Genomic DNA, 22193 nt, shown 5'->3' with positions numbered 1-22193 from the left:
AACCATCGAATAAATGAGTGACGCGTAAAACTTTTACTTTTTTTTTTTTTTTTTATTCATCAACAGTCGCAACCCCCGCAAGATACCGTCCTTTATGGACGTAATATTCATTACAAGAAGATGTTTCGAGAGCCGGCCACAATCTAAGGTCTGAAAGTGGAACACTCGGGTGAGAGATTAAGTGAGGCCTAACGTAACGCGCGTGAGAGAAGTTCCCGCCGTCGCCGGTATACGGTAGGGTAGCTTTTTGCGGGAAGACGCTGCCTGGAGAGCAAGTGGCCAGCGCGCCGGGAATGCGGTAGGTGGAGGGGGTCTCTGGCGGGGGAGGGGAGGGTAGGGGGGGGGGGCAGCCAAGCAGCGCCCGCCAGACTGCAGCCAGTCGCCCCCGCGCCACCGCCGCAGGCAGAGCCGCGCCGCGCCGCCTCGTGACGTAGACTTGGAAGCCCAGCGAGCAGCCGCGCCCCGTCCAGTCCGCCAGTGTCGGCTCGTCATGGCCCCGTGCCTCGCCGACGCGCGTTCCCACTAGCCAGAACAGCAAGTGTGTGACAGTTCCGCCGCCAGTGAAGTGTCCGGCGCTCCCATCGCCCCAGCTGACACGGGCTCGCGTCCGCCGCTCTTCTCCCCCGACATCGCCAGCGACAGTCGCAGAGCGTCAAGATGATGGCCGGAGGCATCGCCGTCGGCGACGGCTCGTGGAACCTGCGCGTCTGCGTCACCGACCTGAGCGTGGAGCGCACGCTGCGCGTCAAGGGCGACCTGCACGTCGGCGGCGTCATGCTGCGCCTCGTCGAGGACCTAGGTGAGCCGCGCCCTCGCCTCGCCACCCCCCTGCCGCCTCTGCGCCTCTCTTCCCGCGGTCGTCCTGCGGCTACAGCGCGATATTCGACCCCTGGAACCTCGGCTGTGGCAGCCTAGCCCGAGGTCTAGTTTACGCTGAAACGTGATAGCTTTGATTGCGAGTTGGCGAAGCCCAGTGAACGTCAGTGTCAAATAAACGTTGTGCTAATTTTGCGTTCGCGCCATCTTTAAACGCACTTTGCCACATTTACCACACACATCGTAATAAAAACTGAAATTCGAGATAAATTCAGAGAAGCGGACAACTGTCTGACCGCTATTCTGATGCATGTCATGCGCGTACATCGTACACAAATCACGTCGTAACTTTTAACCATCTTGCGATACGTGTATGCTGTGGAAGTAGTACGGTGTACGACTTCGTGGAAGGTATGTTCTCAGAATTTCGACACTAAATCTCTGCGTGACGCCACTGAACTCCGCTGAGTATCTCGGGAACGCTCTCGTCCTTACTGTAAACAATCCCCTGAGCAAATGCGTCGCTCTCCATTGGATAAGCCCCCCCCCCCCCCGCCCCCCCCCCTCTCTCTCTCTCTCTCTTTAATCGGACCTGATAACAGTTCCGAACTGATAAGCACTACTCAAGAATGCGTCCAACGATTGTTTTGCAAGTCACTCCTGTCGGAAATCGATTAGATTTACTTAAGATTCTTCCAACGATTCTCAGCGCGGCACCTGGTTTTCGCGCAATTAGTTCCAAGGGTTCATTTCACGTCGCGTCGCTCCGGGCGGTTATTCGTAGCCGTTTTTGTCTCCGGTGACTTCCCTCCACAGTGTAGTGGAACACCTGTGCAGCTCATCGCACACTGGTCCACGTGGCAAGAGCGCAGTTGCCTGTACTCTGCTGCTTCGCTACGCAAAACATTACCGCGACTTACACTAAAACGACGGTAGTGGAATGTAATCGAATTAAGTCAGGTAGTGCTCAAGGAATTACATTAAGAAATGAGATACTGAGAGTGGTCAAAGGCGGGTTTCACTATTTGAGCGGCGGAGTAACTCGCGACGGCAGAAGGAAGCAGGATATAAAATGCAGACTGGCAATACGAATACACCAAGAAAAACATTTGCGAAATACAGAAAATTATTAACATGTGATATACATTGAAGTGTTAGGATATACTTTCTGATAATGTTTGTCAGGATTGCAGTCTCCCGTGGAACTGAGCCGTGGAAGATGAGCAGTATAGACAAGAACCGGTCAGAAACTTCTCGATGGTGGCGATACAGAAGAATGCTGAACATGAGATACATTATCGAATAAGGGAAAAAAAGAAATTTGCCACCCATCTACACGAAAAGAAACACATCGATGAGCATATATTCTGAGCCATCAAGGAACAGTCAATTTGGAAACGGAGGGCGAAGTGTGTGTGGGAGGAGGGGATTGGGAAGAGGAACTGCTGACGGACACGAGTGCTGGAATAGAGTGAGCGCGGTGAATTAGGCGTAGGTCGCCGAAGCGGCCAAGACTTCCTCAAGAGGCACACGGGCTTCAAGAGTGGTGCATAGAATCAGCCTGCGCACTAGGAGGCATTTAGAAAACCGTACAATGGATAAGAGTTAACGCATGTGTTCAGATTTACTACCTTCAGCAAACAACTAACAACTTGGACCAACCTCTCCGAAGCTCCCGTTCCGTCTTCAGTATGTTGTCGGTTTCTTTTTGGGTTGATACTCGAGACAGCACTTGGGGTCCAAACGTTTTATCACGGGGAGACTGAGTGATAAAAAACACAATTGGAGGTGATTACGTCACTATTACCTTGTGGCTACTTTATGAGAAAATATAATTTTGTACTCACGTTACACTAGAAGGCTACAAAGCAAGAGTGCAAGAAACGCGACAATTATAAATCAGTCCCCGGCGTTCCGAGAAGCATCTCTGTGGAAATAAAACTCACTTGCCGACTCACTGTTTGTGCCTCTCTACCTGTAACGAGGCCTCCCTTTTTGATCGATGACGCCAGGGGCTACCACCGACAGTCTCGTACCGGGCAGATCCGCCGCAGAAAGTACCTCCGACATAAAAGGCTTCCGAGTGTTCACTAACGTTGCGAAATACGGCGATTCTCCGCGTATGGTCGGCAGGCGGGGCACAGCACTCGAGCTTGCGTAACGCAGTGTGAAGTAGGCCACATTTAAACAGCTGCGATTCGCGTCCGGTAAAGCAGAACAGTGAATGAATTTGTACGTACATTTAATTTTTTCGAAATCCGTGGCTGTTGTAATATTGTGAAACTGTCGTCAGATGGGTTATGCCACCCGAAGACGGTGCAGTGCGGATTTAACGACGCGGGCTGTGACTTGGAAGACGTCGGTTAAACTGTTTCTCTCCTACTGTAGCATTTGCTGTACCCTCCTACAGTCACTCGACGGCGACACTTTCCCGTGTACACTGCCCCGTCATCAACAAACAGTCGCAGGTTGCAGCACTGCCTATCTGCCAGACTGTTCGCGTATGGTTGCACAGAAAACGAGAGTGGTGATTCGACGCTGCCCTGGGGCGCTCCTGACCGCACCTCAGTCTCCGACAAACACTCGCCGTCGACGACAGCGTACTGTGTTCTGCTGCTTAAAAAGTCTTCGAGCCACGACATACCTGCGACCAGGTTCGTCTGTTCGGACCTTCGTTAACAGTCTACAGTGTGGCGTAAATAATAATTTCGCGTGGCACAGTGGCCAGGTGAGAGTCTTTCTACCGCACGCCACTTGGGCGAGTTGCGTGTCCTTAATGTACCCCAGTTGTCCGACACGGGAGGGGGGAGGGGGCCCTGCAGCCTGACGTGGAACCCGAACTGTGTGTCGTTTGTTGCGGATCCTCACATAGCACAGAGGCGCAGGCTAGGCGCTAAAGGCAGACTGAAAATAGTGACCGGCCCGACCGGCATTCGATCCCGCGGGCTTTCGGTTGCCGAAGACGCACTGCGCCGCCCCGCCAGAGGAGCAGTCTGTAGCTGGACGCAGTCTGAAGTGTTGGGCTGCAGCTGCCGGCTGCCGATCATACGCGTCCACACTCCAGCTGCCAGGGGTCCCACCACCACCACCACCACCTCTCCCCGCCCCTCCCTGTCGCCGCCCCCTCTGCGTTCAAGGTCGTAATGTGGCCAAGGTCACCTGCCCCAGCGTGGGCCGCCCGTCCGTGTGTCGCCATCCGTCTTGCGCTTGCAGCAGCCGTGCCCGGCAGCTGGTTGTTTGGTGCGCACGGCTGTACCGCAGCAGTCGGCAGTGGCCTACCCCCAAACGACCTTGGCTGCACCTTGTGACGTCACGGCGCTCTGCTGATAGCCTCCCACTCGTCCCGACGGCAGCTTCGCAACGTGACAGCCACCTTTCCTGGCGCTGACACGAAGTTCAGTTGAATATTCCAACAACTTAAGTGTCCGGTTCTGAGTTATGCGATATAACCCTCCTTTTTTTCGCACTGGGTAACGCACCAGCGCCCCCTCATTTGTTTCTTGTTGCTTTTCATTTTTCTAGTATTTCTCCACCCTCTCCCCATTTGCCGTTTTCTTTCTTCTGTCCATGTTGTTTCAGATTTCTTATTTTTTCTGCCTCAGTATCCTTCCAAATTTAGTATCTTAGTCTTTCTGCTATTTCCTATTCTTTGCGGTATTTCGTATTTTATTTCTGTAATCCATCCTATTGTCGATTTCTTTTTCCAGAAATAAAGGAAATTAATCATGTTTTATCCATTCCATAGAAGGTTAATCTCCGCTTTGACATTAATTCCAATATTTACTCGGTGTTTTCCTACATCTCCTCTTACTTCTCATTTCCCAAACATCTGTAGTTCGCATGGCACTCGTTATTTTTCTAATCATCCGTCTTTCAGGCACCTCTATTCTGTCCATCTTGTAGGCCTACTTCATCGATAAACATTCACATGCATGTAAACACTCAGGTCTTATCACTCTGCTAGACTATTTCAGATTTGTTTTATAGATATTTTTTGTCAAAAGAGATGCTCTTTCCATTTTGTTAACTCTTACATCTATTGCAAGTTCTTTTTAGTCTATTCTGCGCTAAATTTTCTCCAAGACATTTCACTTTAGCAACTTGCTCTCTTTAATCTCTTGATACTGCTATGTATTTTGGTCATTTTGTATATTAGTCACGAATTTTATTTTTAAGATAAAATATTGAGAGCAGTTTCATACGCTGTTTTTTCGAAAAGAGTTATCTGATTTTTTAAGAGTACTGCAAATTCGTCTGCAAAAGCCGTCCAATTTGCCATAATTCCATTTGTTTCCCTTCCCAGAATTTTTGTATCAGTTTTCTTTTTGGCTACAAATCCCACATCCTTCACATCCTTACAATTTTTCCTAAAACATAGATAAACAGAAAAGGTCCTCAGCCGTCCCCATGTCTAACACCAGTTTATATTTCAAATGGCTGAGGCACTTATGCAATAAATTTAACTTTACATATCGCATTTGTTAAAGTTTTACGAATTATGTTTACATATTTTGGTTTAACATCAAATTTTCTAATTATTTATTCCATTGTTCCTGTGTCAACCGAATCGAATGCTTTCTTGAAATCAATAAATTTGCTAGTTCAACGTTCTGTGGCGAATTTTAAGTTAAAAATCTGTTCCGTACAAAATCTTCCCAATCGAAAACTAGCCTGATATTCCCCCATTTGTACGCCTAAAATACCTTCACCTCCGTTCAGGAGAATTTTTCATAATGTTTCGTATGCTATTGGCAGAAGTGACACTTCTCTCCAGCTGTTGAAATTTGTCTCCCTTTCTATGCAGTTGGTGGAGACATGCTATTTTCCACTCTGCTGGGATCTTTACTGTCTCTCAGGTCCTCTCAAAATAGTTCACTAGTTCTGCTGTGCGGAGTCTTCTTCATTTGCTTTGTTGTTTTTTAGTGTTATCTGCATAAATGTAGCTCTGTTGGTGGGAAACCTTCCTCGCCGTGTTTTTGTATTACTACCAATCTGAAGCCTACACCTATACAATAATTTGTTGTTAATCTGCATTACGTATTTTTGTGGATGTGTTCCACACGATGAATAAAACGAATAGATCCGCTATTTCTGGTGTCTCTCCCCTGAGTTAGTTGCAGCCGCTTCCGGACGATAACTTAATCTACTAGATTCTTTTTGGCGTTTCTGCGCGCAGCATGTGTTAATTTGCGTAGCAGAATGTATGTATGCTCACACGGTAAGGCTATTATCATCTAACAAAGTAAATAACAATGTGTGCTTTGACAAGTTATCAGCTACTCATTTCGTCTCGAAATGTTTCACTGGCCCGTGTTTGTATAAACACGCCAATGGAGGGACTACGGCTACGCCTTGAAGCAAAACACTTTTGTTTTAACTATTTTCTTCACTAAACTAGTTTCAGCGAGAAAATCGCCATCATCATTGGCTTTCCTTTATTCTAAAATGTGCGAATTTACGCCTTGAAGCAAAACACTTTTGTTTTAACTATTTTCTTCACTAAACTAGTTTCAGCGACAAAATCGCCATCATCATTGGCTTTCCTTTATTCTAAAATATGCGAAATTTTGCATAGTTATGAACATTAAAACATTTTATGATGTGTACTGTTTGGTTCCAATTATTGTATTCTGTGAATATAAAATTGTTTGAACTGTTTTACCTTGTTTCTACTGGAAAGTCATCGGTTATAATAAATCCAAAATTTTTTATAATGAAACAGTCCCAACAGCATAAAGATGTTCATTTATTTACTGGTGACGGATTTCGACCACTGTTCTGGTCATTATCGTGGTTGTATGCCTCCTACAGTGGCGCCTGCACTTCGCCTGCTTCCAGACTCCCATGGAGTAAGCGGTCTGATAACAACCAGAACAGGGGTCGAAACCGGTCACCGGTAAATAACTAAACATCTTTAAGCGGATGGGGCTGTTTTATTATGCAAAAAAATTAACATTCTACAAACAGTTTCATAATATATTATCTACTTTAAGTCGCAGCATGGTTTCTACGTTTGTTCTCGTTATTTCCGGCATATTATTTATGTTCCTATTGCCGTTTCTTCAGCGTACAGCAGGTCATCAGCAATTGCATGAGTGGCTATCATAAACAAATATAAAGAAAAATGAATTTGTATACGACAGTGTTATACTATTCGGAATTGCGGTAGTGTTGTGGATACACTTTTCGTGAGCACTTGGTTGGTTCGCAATTTGTCATGTACTCACGTTCGTTGATCGGCTTGCAGTTGCTTTTAAACCAAGAGAAATGTAACTTTGCGCCTTGGTTGTAGTTCAAATCATTACGTTGTTGTTATGATGTTGTTGTGTGTGTCGCGAGAATATTCGCATGTTGCGAGGTTTTGAAAATTGTACCGGGAGTTCTGACGTCGGTCGGGGTGGCCGAGCGGTTCTAGGCGCTACAGTCTCGAACCGCGCGACCGCTACGGCGCAGGTTCCAATCCTGCCTGGGGCATGGATGTGTGTGATGTCTTTAGATTAGTTAGGTTTAAGTAGTTCTAAGTTCTAGGGGACTGATGACCTCAGAAGTTAAGTCCCATAGTGCTCAGAGCCATTTGAACCATTTTTTGAACCTCAAAAGTTAAGTCCCATTGTGCTCAGAGCCATTTGAACCATTTGAGTTCTGACGACATCTGATCCCATTTATATCCCAGTGAGTGATAGGAGAGTGATTATACAGGAGTGTGTGCGTGTTTTGTTCCTGTTCTGTGCCCTATGCCAGTTCTGTTAAGGCGCCCGTAAACTATCCAACGTCTTGTCACACTAAACTATACTTGCCAAACATTTGATCGTGTACGGTGCTGTTTGACGTGTTGTCGAACATAGATCGTGTCTGACGTGTTTTGCAAGAAATTTTGATTGACGGTAAATTTACAAGATGACGGACCTTGTTCGTGTCGATGTTTCGCCGCCTATGTATAATGAAAAACTGTTTTATTACAATTTATCTCACTTAATAGTGTGTTTCTACAACTGCGGATACTACGAACAAGGATAAAAACAACAGCGCTGACAATTACCAAAATGGTAGATGTATCACATTTTTTTCCAACAGGAACAGGTCATGAACAAAATATTTTATGCATGACATGAAATAAAAGAAATCGAAGTTCTCAGTTTCTTTCACAAACGATGTGAGCTATATATTCCCACGGTGCAGTATTTCAATGAACTGTCATTACACGACCAAGAAGAAGAGAATAAAATTACCCAAAGTTGCGTTTTTTTTTTTTTTTTTTTTTTTTTAGTGAGGGCGAAGTAACTCTAATCAAGTTACAAACAAACGTTTCACTGTCCATCTGCAGGAAGTTGATGTCATGATTAGATTCTGAGTGTAACATCATTAACAGATTTTCGTGTGCATATTTCTCCGATTTCAAACAATTCCCTGGCCAGGCGTCCTCTTTTCTTATTCTTGTTATTCTTTAAACGCAGTGACAGAGTCAAAGTTAGAAATGGTTTATGTGCTTTTGTAGCCATTCGTGCCAAAGAACATCATTCAGGAAAAGCGTCTGCTTCAAAAGTAAGGTTAAACTGATAAGCTTTCTTGGTGGCCTACGTGTACGGTTTGTTTGACCCATCCGCAGCCAATTTTACAGAGAAGTTTCCTCTTTTATGAGAGCCTTAAAAAGTTTTTAAAGATTTCATTGCCCATTCGAAGAAAGTTGATGTAATCAACGGGTTCTGAGAGTAACATTTCCTTTAGCTGGTTTGCATGACTACATCTGTCTCTCGTTTTAAGCCATTCCCTGTATCAGTGTCTCGTTTTCTTGTTCTTCGTCCCTACACACAGTGCCAGAGAGAATGCCAAGACTGGTTTATCTGCATTTGTGGCCATTTCACTACTGTCAAAATACTCACGAACACGAACGTCTTCTCCAAAGTGAGGTTAAACTGGCAAACTTCGTTAGTACTTGTACGGCTAGACAAGGGTGCGTTTGACACACGAGTTTGCTCGTTTACGGGGGCGTTTAGAGCTGTAAAGAGTGTGCTGACGCAAAGTGCTGCGTTTTCATTTATTACGTTTGTGCCTTCCGCTCTAGCCTTTTGTATGTAATAATTTCCCTCTATTGTTAGTTTTCGGTATAAATTGATGTTGTGTTTCAGGCTGTCTAGACCAGTTTCAATATTAGTGGTGTGGTGGTTTTTATTTAGTAAGTGATCTGCGAAAGTTGAATGTGTGCACCAATTCTTCAGAGCTCTCATGTGTTCTGTGTGCCTTGTTCGGAAGTTTCTGCTTATTTTTTCAGTGTTGGGCTTGACAGGAGTTACACGTGAGGTGGTGTATTCTTACATTGCTGAACTTGCCTGAGGTTCTTTTGTCTCATCGTGGCCTTAATTGAACTGTGTCGTTTGTTGTGAATGTTACTGGGATTCTTAACTTTTTCAACATGTTTCCAATTCTATGTGCTATTTCGTTATTGTATGTTAGTGTGTACAGACTGTTTCTTTTTTTAGATGAGGCGTGATTTGCTGTGTGTTCTACCTCTGTGTTCTGCCTCTGTGTCTTTAGACCCTTTGGTTGTGCTCTCGACCAGGTGGCCACTATCATTAAAAAAAAATGGTTCAAATGGCTCTGAGCACTATGGGACTTAACATCTGAGGTCATCAGTCCCCTAGAACTTAGAACTACTTAAACCTAACTAACCTAAGGACATCACACAGATCCATGCCCGAGGCAGGATTCGAACTTGCGACCGTAGCGGTCGCGCGGTTCCAGACTGTAACGCCTAGAACCGCTCGGCCACCTCGGCCGGCCTCTATCATTAACTTTCACTTTTTCCTTATTGTTGAGCTTGTTTATCGTCTCTGTTTCGTGTTCATTTTCGACAGCACTTTGTTTGAGTATATTTAATTCGTGTGCGTAGTTTTCTAGTTTAAGAGATATTCTGTTTATTCTGTGAAGCATGTGTGTTAAACTGGAATGTTTATGAGCTCTCGAGTGATTGGAAGAGGTATGGATAACAGTGTTTGTGGATGTGGGTTTTCTGTAGATGGAAAATTCATTTTGGTTGTTGTGTCTTTTAGCTGTGATATCCAGAAATTTAGTCTCTTTTCTTCTTCAGTTTCCATTGCGAAGCAGATTTGTGGGTGTACGGTGTTAATATTAGTGTACAGCTCTTCGATGCTATTTTGTGTCTCATCCATGAGACGGATTATGTCATCCAGATATCGGTATCAGTGTATTATTTTTGTACCCTTCTCGTTTTACAGTGTTGCTGAATATTTACGTTCTCTGCATGGTCCAAGAAAATGTAGGCTTATGGATGACTCTCTATTGTTGCAAGTGGAAGCTGTTGTTCAAAATTAAGTCATTATGTTCTGTGATTAGCCTAAGGATGAATGAGATTTCATTTATTTATAGGTCTAGGAATTTCTTGCTTTTCAGCTGCAGTTCTGTGCTGTTTATAGTTTCTTCTGTGAGCGTAGATGTGAACATGGGTGTAATGTCAAAAGATAACAGTTTTCCTGTCTCCTGTGTTTCGCGTTTCACAATGGAAATTCTAGATTTATTACAGGCTACAGGCTAGAGCCGAGGGCAAAAACGTAATAAATAAAAACACAACGTGTTGCAACAACACACTCTTAACGGCTCTAAGAGAACTGATACCAAGGCACAGAACAGGAACGAAACACACACACGCGTAATCACTCCGCCATCACTCGCAGAGATATAAATAGCAACAGAAGTCGTCAGAACCCCAGCTATAATTTTCAAAACCTTCTCACAATATGCGATCATTCTCGCGACACACGCAACAACAAGATGTCATAACGTTTCGAACTGCGACCGAGGTGCAAAAGCTATGTTTCTCTTTGTTGGAAAGCAACTGCAAGCCGACCAACTAACGTGAGTACGTGATAGATTACGTAACAAGCCAGTACACGCCAAAAATGTATCCACAAAACTAGCGCAGTTCCCAGTAGTACATCCGCTGACGTATAAGAGTTCTCTTTCTCATATTTGTTAATAACAACCATTCATACAGTTGCTGATGACATGTTTTAATACCAAAGACAAGGCAACAAAATATAGAAAATTGCCGGAAATAACGGCAACGTATGTAGAAACCGCGCTGCGACTTAAAGTAAATAAGGGCTTATGAAACTATTCCCAGAATACAACATTTGGAACCAAAAAGTACACATGTAATAACGTTTGTAACGATACTAACTCTGCGCGTTTCAGAGTAACGGAAACCCGCTGATTGTGGCGATTTTGTCGCTGAAACTATTTTGGGAAAGAAAACAATTAAAACGAGAGTTTTTGCATCAAGGCGAACCCAACGACAAGCCGACACGAATCCTTCCATTGCTCGGGCCCCAGCCGCTCTGCTATTGTGAACCACGAACCAGGTGTACAGTACTATAATGTGCTCCAATCTGTTACGGAGTATCCGCTGTTGGTCTGTAACATTCAGTCGGCGGTCGGTTGGCTGGTTGTTTAGTTGCTTACATGTGTGGTGGATCGTCTAACAGCCGGCCGGAGTGGCCGAGCGGTTCTAGGCGCCACAGTCAGGACGGTCGCAGGTTCGAATCCTGCCTCGGGCATGGATGTGTGTGACGTCCTTAGGTTAGTTAGGTTTAAGTAGTTCTGAGTTCTAGGGGACTGATGACCTCAGAAGTTAAGTCCCATAGTGCTCAGAGCCATTTAAACCATCGTCTAGCAAATGGTTGAAATGGCTCTGAGCACTATGGGACTCAACTGCTGAGGTCATTAGTCCCCTAGAACTTAGAACTAGTTAAACCTAACGAACCTAAGGACATCACAAACATCCATGCCCGAGGCAGGATTCGAACCTGCGACGTAGCGGTCTTGCGGTTCCAGACTGCAGCGCCTTTAACGGCACGGCCACTTCGGCCGGCCATCGTCTAGCACGACACGCCATAATGGCGTAGGAAGAGTCAATTTACGGAATATTAACTCAGCTTGTACCTAAACATGGGTGTATGCTGGTCAGTTACATATCAGTTCACATCAGAGAAAGCGATACATGTAAGCACCTAACACTATTGCTGACACCGATACGCTGGTTATCTTTCTGGATAACAGAGGTGGGGGATATCGGAAGCTAATGCAACTTGATGTATAAGGTTTCGGGATGATATTGCTGGAAGATTTTTTTTCTGATCGCTGTGAGGGGTGTAAGAATCCATTGTGCTACTAAATATTTCTAACTACGGAAGCATACACAGCGGACACGCTGCAGAACCTTACGAATATGAGCAGTCGTCCAATTATTGTGCAGAAACTTAAACTGTTACAAACGTGTATTCCACTCTTGTCTAATAATTTTTGGTGTTTTGACTGAGCAGTTCTAATGAAGGGTGCTGTAGTAACATACCTCGTTTACAGTTGGGTTGGGTTCTTTGGGGGAAGAGACCAAACAGCGAGGTCATCGGTCTCATCGGATTGTGGAAGGACGGGGGAGGAAGTCGGCTGTGCCCTTTCAAAGGAACCGTGCCGGCATTTGCCTGGAGCGATTTAAGGAAATCACGGATAACCTAAATCAGGATGGTCGGACGTGGGATTGAACCGTCGTCCTCTCGAATGCGAGTCCAGTCTGCTAACCACTGCGCCACCTCGCTCGGTTCGTTCAGAGTATTTCGAAATGAAGTTAAGCAATCGCAACTTGCTTTAAGCCGTATTTGCGAGCCAGATGTTTTGTTTTCCTTGACGTTGTTTCCAGCGCTATCTCTGTTTGCGAGCAGTTGACCCTTCACACAGGTCACTTAACATCAAACACATGGCAGCTTCCACAGCTCTGTAGCGGGAAAGTACAGTCTCGTGTAGGCTGACTTATTAAATGATTAAATCGTGTTTCCGAAAACATACTTTTCAGCGACACGGCATCATAAGACGGGAACAAGCTAACTGATGGTCACGCGTATACACCTCAGCAAATTTATTGTTTCCGTTGGCGTAAACTGTTAATGATATACGGCTGCAGTTTCTGAGCAAATTGTTCATGAAGAGTCTCTGATGATCTGTTAGCAGCAGTCATCATACAAGAAGCCATTATTTGTGTGTATTTCTTTTTTTTATCGTTTCGTTTTACGACATTTCCGCCAAGTTCTCCTGTCACTGCTTATTAATGTACAAGCAGTAGAAGAAACAGAGAGCATATCTCACGCTCGCGGGCGACGCGTGATTCGTTTGAAACCGTGCATACGTCAGTGAACCTTGGTCCTGGTTGTCAGACATCAGAGCGCACTTTTACTGTGCATTGACGTTTAGGCTAATGCCTTTGCCCTTCTGAATTTCAGGGACATGTTGGAAAACACACACAATGCACGATAAGCACCCAGAACGTGACTATATATTTAACAAAGAAATGGAATAGTGCTTTTATGTCGTGTTTACGAAAAGTTCGTGCAAATTAGATTTCCAGCTCGTACAGTAACGTAAGAGTAAATGAAAGAACCATACGCACAAATGTTTCCTTCCTGTTTTCCTGCGATTCTCTGCTATAGGAAGCCCGCATCGTAAGGATCAGAAGTAGCTGGACAACAGTCTCCCTCGGTAACACATTCCCACTTGAGAAATGTCCTTGTGGAACCGCTCTCCATGTTCGTCTCTAACTGTGCCGACGTTTACCCCGTTCTCTGATTGCCTAAAACGTTCGTGCAGACATTTGCGAAAGAGAGCCATGCCATTTTTTCGGCACTGCGCTAGTTTTACGGATACATTTTTGGCGTGTACTAGGTTGTTACGTAATCAAGGAAATGTTCCTCAGATATCAATTCCCGAATTTGCGGTCCTACAAATGTTCCTTCCATTATTTTTGTTTCGCTGACCCTCGGAAACTTCTCTCGTAAATACAGGAATGCATGTGAATTCTGCTCCATGGCATTAACAAAATTTTTCTTGACACTCAGCTTAATATCCAGCGGAAGAAGATACACATTTTTGGGGCCAACAAGAGGAGCGTTGACCACACTCGCCACATTCTTCATCTCGAGGTGTACACAAACGCCATTTGTATTTCTCATATTGGATAAATGTGAGTAGCAGTTTAGAATTATCATATCTGGCCTTCACATTAACTTCGTGAGCACACGAAACAGAAGGAAATTCCCTTTGTGGAAAAGTACTGCTTTGAGATTAACTTTGATGGAAGCTTTAAAGACGCACCACTCCTTTATATTGAAATCATCGCCGAAAGTCTCCATGACGGACCGATAAAATTAGAAACGGCCATGTGAGCTTCGTACGAGAAATATTCATAAAGAACAGAATGGCGGTCGCGACAGACACCCACTTTCGTATCGGGAAATAGACGAATGGCTCGCGCTGCCGTCACGTCCACGTCACCGCTGCTACAGTTCGCACCCGGCTGCGATGGCAAGTTAGCGCAGCTCAGGTGCTAGCTTCCGCTGAACTTTTGCGTCACTATGAGGTCGGATATATCCTGGGCCCCTCGCACGAGTGGAAATGTATGTATGTGCACGGACATACAATGCGCGTAGTCTTAGCTCATTTCTATTCTCTGTTTTTGTTCAAATGGCTCTGAGCACTGTGGGACTTAACATCTGAGGGCACCAGTCCCCTAGATGGTTCAAATGGCTCTGAGCACTATGGGACTCAACTGCTGTGGTCATAAGTCCCCTAGAACTTAGAACTACTTAAATCTATCTAAACTAAGGACATCACACACATCCATGCCCGAGGCAGGATTCCAACTTGCGACCGTAGCAGTCACACGGTTCTGGAGTGAAGCGCCTAGGACCGCTCAGCCACAGCGGCCGGCTCTGTTTTAGTCGTTCATGTACATTATACAAATTAGTCTATGTTTCGAAATGATTAACCTATAAAAGATTAGAACGACAACTTATTCTGTCTTTCTCATCAGCAGAACATTTGACATCGTACTGTTGCATTATACAAATCAAATCAGTTTTTTATCCTCTGCTGTTTATAGAAATACGAGTATATAGGTTGATTCTAAAAGGACCTTTACAACTTCACTTAGACACAGAATTTTACTGAGACAGACATGTGGTTAAGGTGCCATCTTGTAGAAAAACACTTCCAGTTGCAGTACCGAATTCCGCCATTAGGAACGACAGAAATATCAAATTGATGTGGTTAAGGTGTTACGTTGTAGCAAAATTGGTATCAGAATTTCGTTCAAACTGGTTGTAGCATTAATCATAATAAATCTTCAGGCCGTCGACGAGTTTATGAGGCAGTCGCCGACCAGCTGGGAGAGACTTTTTCCGCAATCCCAGGAGATCAAGGCATCGTGCTCCGAGAGAGCTCGCAGATCCTCACTCAGTTCTCGGGAGAGAGAAAAAGATTTCACCTTGGAGGCATGCAGACTGGCGTTGTTACACGCCCTCACAGGCGCAGATAAGGAGGGACTAATGCATTTTGAGCAAAAATGTTGCCTTGCATTGAGAAAGATGAGACAATGCTTACTCACGTGGTTTTTATCGACGAATCAACATTTCATACGAGTTAAAGTGAAAGTCAGTGTATGGGATGTAACTTGTAGTACTTCGCTACACGACCCACGTGTGCCATCTACACAAGCCTTCTCATAACATTCCGTATGAAAGTAAAGTTGTAAGGCCTTTTCGTGCTGTTAAGAAAGAAAAATTCGATACGTGGCATGTTTCCGAATTAAGTACCACTGAAGTTAGCCACTCGGCTCGTTGCACGCGCAAACTCAACTACACTCCTGGAAATGGAAAAAAGAACACATTGACACCGGTGTGTCAGACCCACCATACTTGCTCCGGACACTGCGAGAGGGCTGTACAAGCAATGATCACACGCACGGCACAGCGGACACACCAGGAACCGCGGTGTTGGCCGTCGAATGGCGCTAGCTGCGCAGCATTTGTGCACCGCCGCCGTCAGTGTCAGCCAGTTTGCCGTGGCATACGGAGCTCCATCGCAGTCTTTAACACTGGTAGCATGCCGCGACAGCGTGGACGTGAACCGTATGTGCAGTTGACGGACTTTGAGCGAGGGCGTATAGTGGGCATGCGGGAGGCCGGGTGGACGTACCGCCGAATTGCTCAACACGTGGGGCGTGAGGTCTCCACAGTACATCGATGTTGTCGCCAGTGGTCGGCGGAAGGTGCACGTGCCCGTCGACCTGGGACCGGACCGCAGCGACGCACGGATGCACGCCAAGACCGTAGGATCCTACGCAGTGCCGTAGGGGACCGCACCGCCACTTCCCAGCAAATTAGGGACACTGTTGCTCCTGGGGTATCGGCGAGGACCATTCGCAACCGTCTCCATGAAGCTGGGCTACGGTCCCGCACACCGTTAGGCCGTCTTCCGCTCACGCCCAAACATCGTGCAGCCCGCCTCCAGTGGTGTCGCGACAGGCGTGAATGGAGGGACGAATGGAGACGTGTCGTCTTCAGCGATGAGAGTCGCTTCTGCCTTGGTGCCAATGATGGTCGTATGCGTGTTTGGCGCCGTGCAGGTGAGCGCCACAATCAGGACTGCATACGACCGAGGCACACAGGGCCAACACCCGGCATCATGGTGTGGGGAGCGATCTCCCACACTGGCCGTACACCACTGGTGATCGTCGAGGGGACACTGAATAGTGCACGGTACATCCAAACCGTCATCGAACCCATCGTTCTACCATTCCTAGACCGGCAAGGGAACTTGCTGTTCCAACAGAACAATGCACGTCCGCATGTATCCCGTGCCACCCAACGTGCTCTAGAAGTCAACTACCCTGGCCAGCAAGATCTCCGGATCTGTCCCCCATTGAGCATGTTTGGGACTGGATGAAGCGTCGTCTCACGCGGTCTGCACGTCCAGCACGAACGCTGGTCCAACTGAGGCGCCAGGTGGAAATGGCATGGCAAGCCGTTCCACAGGACTACATCAAGCATCTCTACGATCGTCTCCATGGGAGAATAGCAGCCTGCATTGCTGCGAAAGGTGGATATACACTGTACTAGTGCCGACATTGTGCATGCTCTGTTGCCTGTGTCTATGTGCCTGTGGTTCTGTCAGTGTGATCATGTGATGTATCTGACCCCAGGAATGTGTCAATAAAGTTTCCCCTTCCTGGGACAATGAATTCACGGTGTTCTTATTTCAATTTCCAGGAGTGTATTAGTGGCAGTTGTTGTCATAGCGCAGACGACAGTGCACCAGGCTGCCCAGCCTTTGGCTTGGGTTCGGTCCTTACTGCCGTCCCGTGTCCAGTTTTTGTACAGCTCTCTTGTTGGTTTTAAGAAACCAAACGATGAATACGTTTCGCGACACTGTATCTGGCGGGCCGCTAGAAGTTGCGCGCACAACGTCCTGATTCGCTAATTCAGTACTAATTAACTTGGAAGCGGCGCAAAGTATCGATTTTTTTCCTTAACAGTTATTTCACAGGACAAACTGCCCTGCAACACTTGTACAAACATTCCATGCTCTTTCTGGCGGCCCTGCAATGGGGGAAGCCAGTTTCAACGTACCATTATTTACTTATGAGACAGGAAAAGCGGAAGACTTGTCACTTGTTTCACATCTGGAATGTTTGTCGATGTGAAAAATCCCGATACAATAGGGAGACAGAACGGAATACAATACTTGTGAAGGGAGTTATCTTCTCCTTGTCTCACACAAAGTTCTCTCTCAGTGTCTGCTGGACCGAGCTCAGCAACAATTTGAATGCAAAATTTGCGAGTGTCAGGCAGGTTCCGCATGAAATCTTAGTTCTGAAAGCAATTCTCAGGCATCAAAATATTTACACTAAGAAAGTAATTTGTACGTTTGTAGATTTGAAGAAGGCTGGTGACTGTGGACAGACAGTTTCTCCTCCAAATTGTGAAAGAACTATGTCTGCAACCCCAAAACCAATGCAAAGTTTAGTCGAAGACAAAACGATATAAAATGTAAGGTGAGATACAAGGGAGAAACTTTTCAACATTTTGAAATTAAAACAGGGCTGAGACAATGTGACTGACTGTCTGCATTACATTTTAACTGTGCTTTAGAACAAGGCATCCAAACATGGTGAGAAGTAAAATCAGAACTAAAAACTGACGAACAAGTAAAATTAGGAACACCGTGTGTTAGCATAGACTGCTTACTTGTTGTAGGCGATCTACGTCCAGTAACAAAACGGCTCCCAAAATTGTAAAAAAGTAAAAATGGGAAAAATCGGCAGTCTCTCAGTACAAGTATTTAGACGAAACCACCGACGAAACTGACATGGAAAAGACTGGTTACAAAATTTGCTGTCAGAAAATTGAAACGGCTTTCCGGTTTGCAAGAGACATCTGAAATATATATATATATATATATATATATATATATATATATATATATATATTCTGGGCATCGGCAGCTTTTGAAGGGGATGATTCCTCTAACACCTGTTAAAATTGTTGTTTGTTAACACTTAACCGGTTTAGCGAGCGGTCTAAAGCCTCGTCATCAGGTACAAAAATGTTAAAAGGCCATAGGCGTACCCAGAGATATTATTCGGTAAATATTGTCTAATTACATTGACGAATAAAGGATGGCGCTAACATGATTAATTAATTTCGTTAAAATTTTCTGATAGGTGGATCACGTAGTTATAAACCCTTGTCTTAAGATTTGCCTGCATCGGTGCAGCTTTGGGCTGCAGAACCGGCCGTGTCTTAATAAAACAACAATTATGAGAGCTGTCAGTGGAATTCTTCTTAACGTCATACGAGGTAGTAAGTAATGGAACAAATGGTTTTTGTGGATGCTCTTTATGCTTTCCTGTCAGGCGTCGAGGAACCGAGCGGACAGACGCCTCTGAGAACGCCAACTGGTGGACGAGTGTTCAGCACTAGCAACAGAGCGTCCACCTGAGTAGCGAGGCGTTTCACTGTGATCCGTCCGTCACCTCGAATGAGAGAGTCGGCACGTTCCAGCATTGCAGGAGTCACTACAGCTGTGTGCGGCCGGCCAGCACGCTGCAGATCGGTCAGGTTTGCGCGACCTTGTTGCGATGATGACAGACGCCAACACGCAAAGACTCGCCGTGCTTTTGTTGACTCCAAGGTCTCGATATACACTCTGCAAGTGTCTATCAATAACTGCGATGCTCTGGTTTTCCGCCGAAAAAGAAACTCAGTGACAGCTGTCTGCTTGGAACGCAACTTTAGAGACGCCGTTTTGAAGACTACGTATAGCGCAGCCATTATCGGAGCTTCATGAAACTATAGGGGCTGAAGCGGGAATATTACGTGATGTCCCTCAACAGATTCCACATTTTTTTTCAACCGAAATTGGCCGAGAAAAAAGAGCGTTGCGTTACTTACAGAACGTCCCTCGCATAACAAAAAATACATTTGGAAGTACACCAGGGAATAGAACACAATCACCAAACCAGAGTGCCTCTGTGCGGGTGAACACTCATTTTAAAAAGAGACACTGAAGAAATCCAAAAAGGCATAACTAAAAGTAGTCATTAAAATTAAAGTCGAAATTATACTGATAAAGGGACGTATAGTCTACGGGTAAATATAGAAATTGAAAAGTATACAAACAAGTATTCGGATAAATAACTGCAGGTTAAATTTCTATGAGCGCATTAAAAAAATTGAACCAACAAAAAGCTTAACTAGATAGGTTGTGAAATTCTACGAATCTAGCGGTTAACTATAAATTTAAAAAAGTAGAATGGATCGGTGTAGTTTCAGAAGACCTGAAAGAAGCAGGACTAACACAGCCTGATAGACGAGAGTAGAAGACAGCCAGAAAATTCGCGACTCGACAGAAAAACGCAGGAAGGCTGGAACAGCTTGGTCTGACGAGTGGAAAAGAGGCCAGCCTGTGGGAAGGAAAGTAATGCGGCTACAGAGAAAAGGTAGAACAAAGCGCTGAAAATTGTCCACACTGTACATCGCAGGGTCCAGCATGCCCAGGCGTGAGTAGTAACAACGGAAGTAATCAGCAACAGGTGAAAGAGTATAGCGACGGAATGGGGTACGCGAAGCCACAAGGTGTGGCGGCTGTTGCAGAAACAGCGCTGTCAGTTGAGTTTCCGGTCGCTACTCGTCACCGCAGGCGGGTGCGGCCGTGGCAGTGGCATGAGGAGGGGGAGGGGCGCACCTGCGATGCTCAGGGGCACAGCACAGCACAGTACAGCACAGCGCAGCGCAGTCCGCCGCCGCGGCAGCCAGCGCAGGCCACAGGGAACGCCACACTGGCTCTCCTCGTGGCTGGGCGGCGGGCTGCGCTGTTGCCACGACACGCCACACCAGCGCCGCCACTGCCACAGGTGTGCGGCTTGCAGGCGCAGCACACTCGTCTCTCCACAAACCATCTATCCACGCCAAACTAGCACGGTTTGGCAGGTCCCCCACCTCAGGGAGTACCGAGACGACGAGGCTCCGTGCTGCAAAGCTTTGGCGGACACGCCGCAAAGGAAAGCCAACTGTATAACCTGCTGCTTCAGTTTGTCGTAGAAGAAACGGCAAAATTTTCGGATGTGGTGGTGCTATGATTTTAGGCCGGTATTACACTATCAAATTTCTTTGTCAAATATCTTTGTCCAATATCTTTCTCAAAGATATTTGATGGTGTAATAGGGAACTTCGTCAAATGTCGTCCAATATTTGATCAAATCTAGGGCTCGCTGTAGATTTGATCAAACAAGTCGCTTGTCTTCTGTTCACTGCAATGTGACATGTTCCCACATGGAGCGCTAGCATCGCTGCAGCATTCTGTCGTCTGTAGTGTTTTTATAAACATTGCCGGGAAATAAATTGGTGTGTGCCGACAACTACAAAATTAATAGAGATGTATGAAGCTGATGACGCGCTTTACAACGTGAGTCACGTTGAATACAAAAATAGATTAAGAAGATTGGAGACCTAACCTTCCTAACCTAACCTAACCTAACCTAACCTACCCTAACCCTCTCCTGTAGCAAGGAATCGGAGTGTTACAGTGAGCCTGTCTTCTGCAGATGTAGCAGTTCTAAAGTGAATATTGTGCTTTGTGATATGAGGATACACTTCATTGAGCACATACAGAAATGTATGCTCATCCATTCTTAAGTAATTGATGTACGACTTAACGTCCTCCACTATAAGCTCACGTAACAAGTTTTGTTGAATGCTTTTATCGTGTCGTCGTAAAACCCACGGCTTCACCCAGGTGTGTTTCCTTTTTTTCCTCCCGCTTCTCTTCCATATGTGCACACAGTGCAATTGTGGTACATGCAACTGCTGCGATTAATAACAAGTTGTTGTTGTCAGTCATCTTGAACTTTGACGAAAAATATGATGACAGTGTAATACCCCTAGAAGCGCTACGTCAAAGATTTTTGTCAAATATATTTGACGGATTATTTGATCACATCTTTGACAAAGAAATTTGATAGTGTAATACCGGCCTTTTAAGCACAGTCGTGGCACACGTGCATACTTTTGTTTGCGACAGCAGCGCTCCAAGCGCCCAGCAAAGAACTCTCCTCAATGCGATATCGGATGAGCGCCACTAGTATCGTTTACATTGATCTGAAACATAGTTCTTACAATGGAGGGCGTATGTTGTACCATAAAAGTCGACAATAACAGTCAAATGACATCACATTTGGGTTTCTTTATCCTGGGAGCCGGGACGTATGTAAGTGTATACTACAGAACAGTTTTTAACAAGTTTGTTTGTGTGGCCATCCTCCGCAGCAAACATATAAATACTTGTTTCGTAGGTAAAACTTCCTTTTCCTGGTGCTAGTTACTTTGTTTATCCCACACGCGTTTCGCCTTCTCCTAAGAGATCATCAATGGCATCTATAACGATACAGTTTTGTTAGTTATAGGTAAACATACCAAAGAAGATGAAACACGTAATGGAGTCGCAATATCTACGCTGTGAAAAGAAGTGTACGACGAAATAGTTGCATCGAGTCACAAAAGAACAAGGAGGAGGAGGAGGATGTTAGTGTTTAACGTCCCGTCGACAACGAGGTCATTAGAGACGGAGCGCAAGCTCGGGTCAGGGAAGGATGGGGAAGGAAATCGGCCGTGCCCTTTCAAAGGAACCATCCCGGCATTTGCCTGAAACGATTTAGGGAAATCACGGAAAACCTAAATCAGGATGGCTGGAGACGGGATTGAACCGTCGTCCTCCCGAATGCGAGTCCAGTGTGCTAACCACTGCACCACCTCGCTCGGCACAAAAGAACAATAGTCCACCACAAAAAAGAGTGAGAAACATGGTGAACAGTGGGTGGAAGGCGAGAACACAAAGATGTGATTATATGGCAGTGATAAAAGTGGTAGTGCGACCTCCAGACCAGATGTGAGGAACGAATATCAGCAAATCGCAAGTAATTACTTTTTTTACAAAAAGTCGCGAAGTGAACTGTTTGATAATCTATAACTAACAAAATT

General features: G+C 45.5%; 1 protein-coding gene and 1 non-coding gene across 2 annotated transcripts in view; one reads left to right on the top strand and one right to left on the bottom strand.

Moving 5' to 3' along the window:
- The first annotated feature begins 384 nt into the window (after positions 1-384).
- The window catches only part of LOC126480807 (unc-112-related protein-like), a 606017-nt gene continuing 584208 nt past the window's right edge, over positions 385-22193 (top strand). Inside the window, exon 1 of the mRNA XM_050104130.1 lies at positions 385-799. Within this exon, the coding sequence (XP_049960087.1) occupies positions 658-799 (142 nt within the window). The 5' untranslated portion in view covers positions 385-657. The remainder of the gene's footprint in view (positions 800-22193) is intronic.
- Positions 21899-21971, bottom strand: Trnaa-cgc (transfer RNA alanine (anticodon CGC)). Its single transcript has one exon. It is a non-coding gene; the product is annotated as a tRNA-Ala (tRNA).

The sequence above is a fragment of the Schistocerca serialis genome, chromosome 5, assembly GCF_023864345.2.
Source record: "Schistocerca serialis cubense isolate TAMUIC-IGC-003099 chromosome 5, iqSchSeri2.2, whole genome shotgun sequence".
NCBI classification, from domain to species: Eukaryota; Metazoa; Arthropoda; class Insecta; order Orthoptera; family Acrididae; genus Schistocerca; species Schistocerca serialis.
This window is presented reverse-complemented; position numbering and strand designations above follow the sequence as displayed.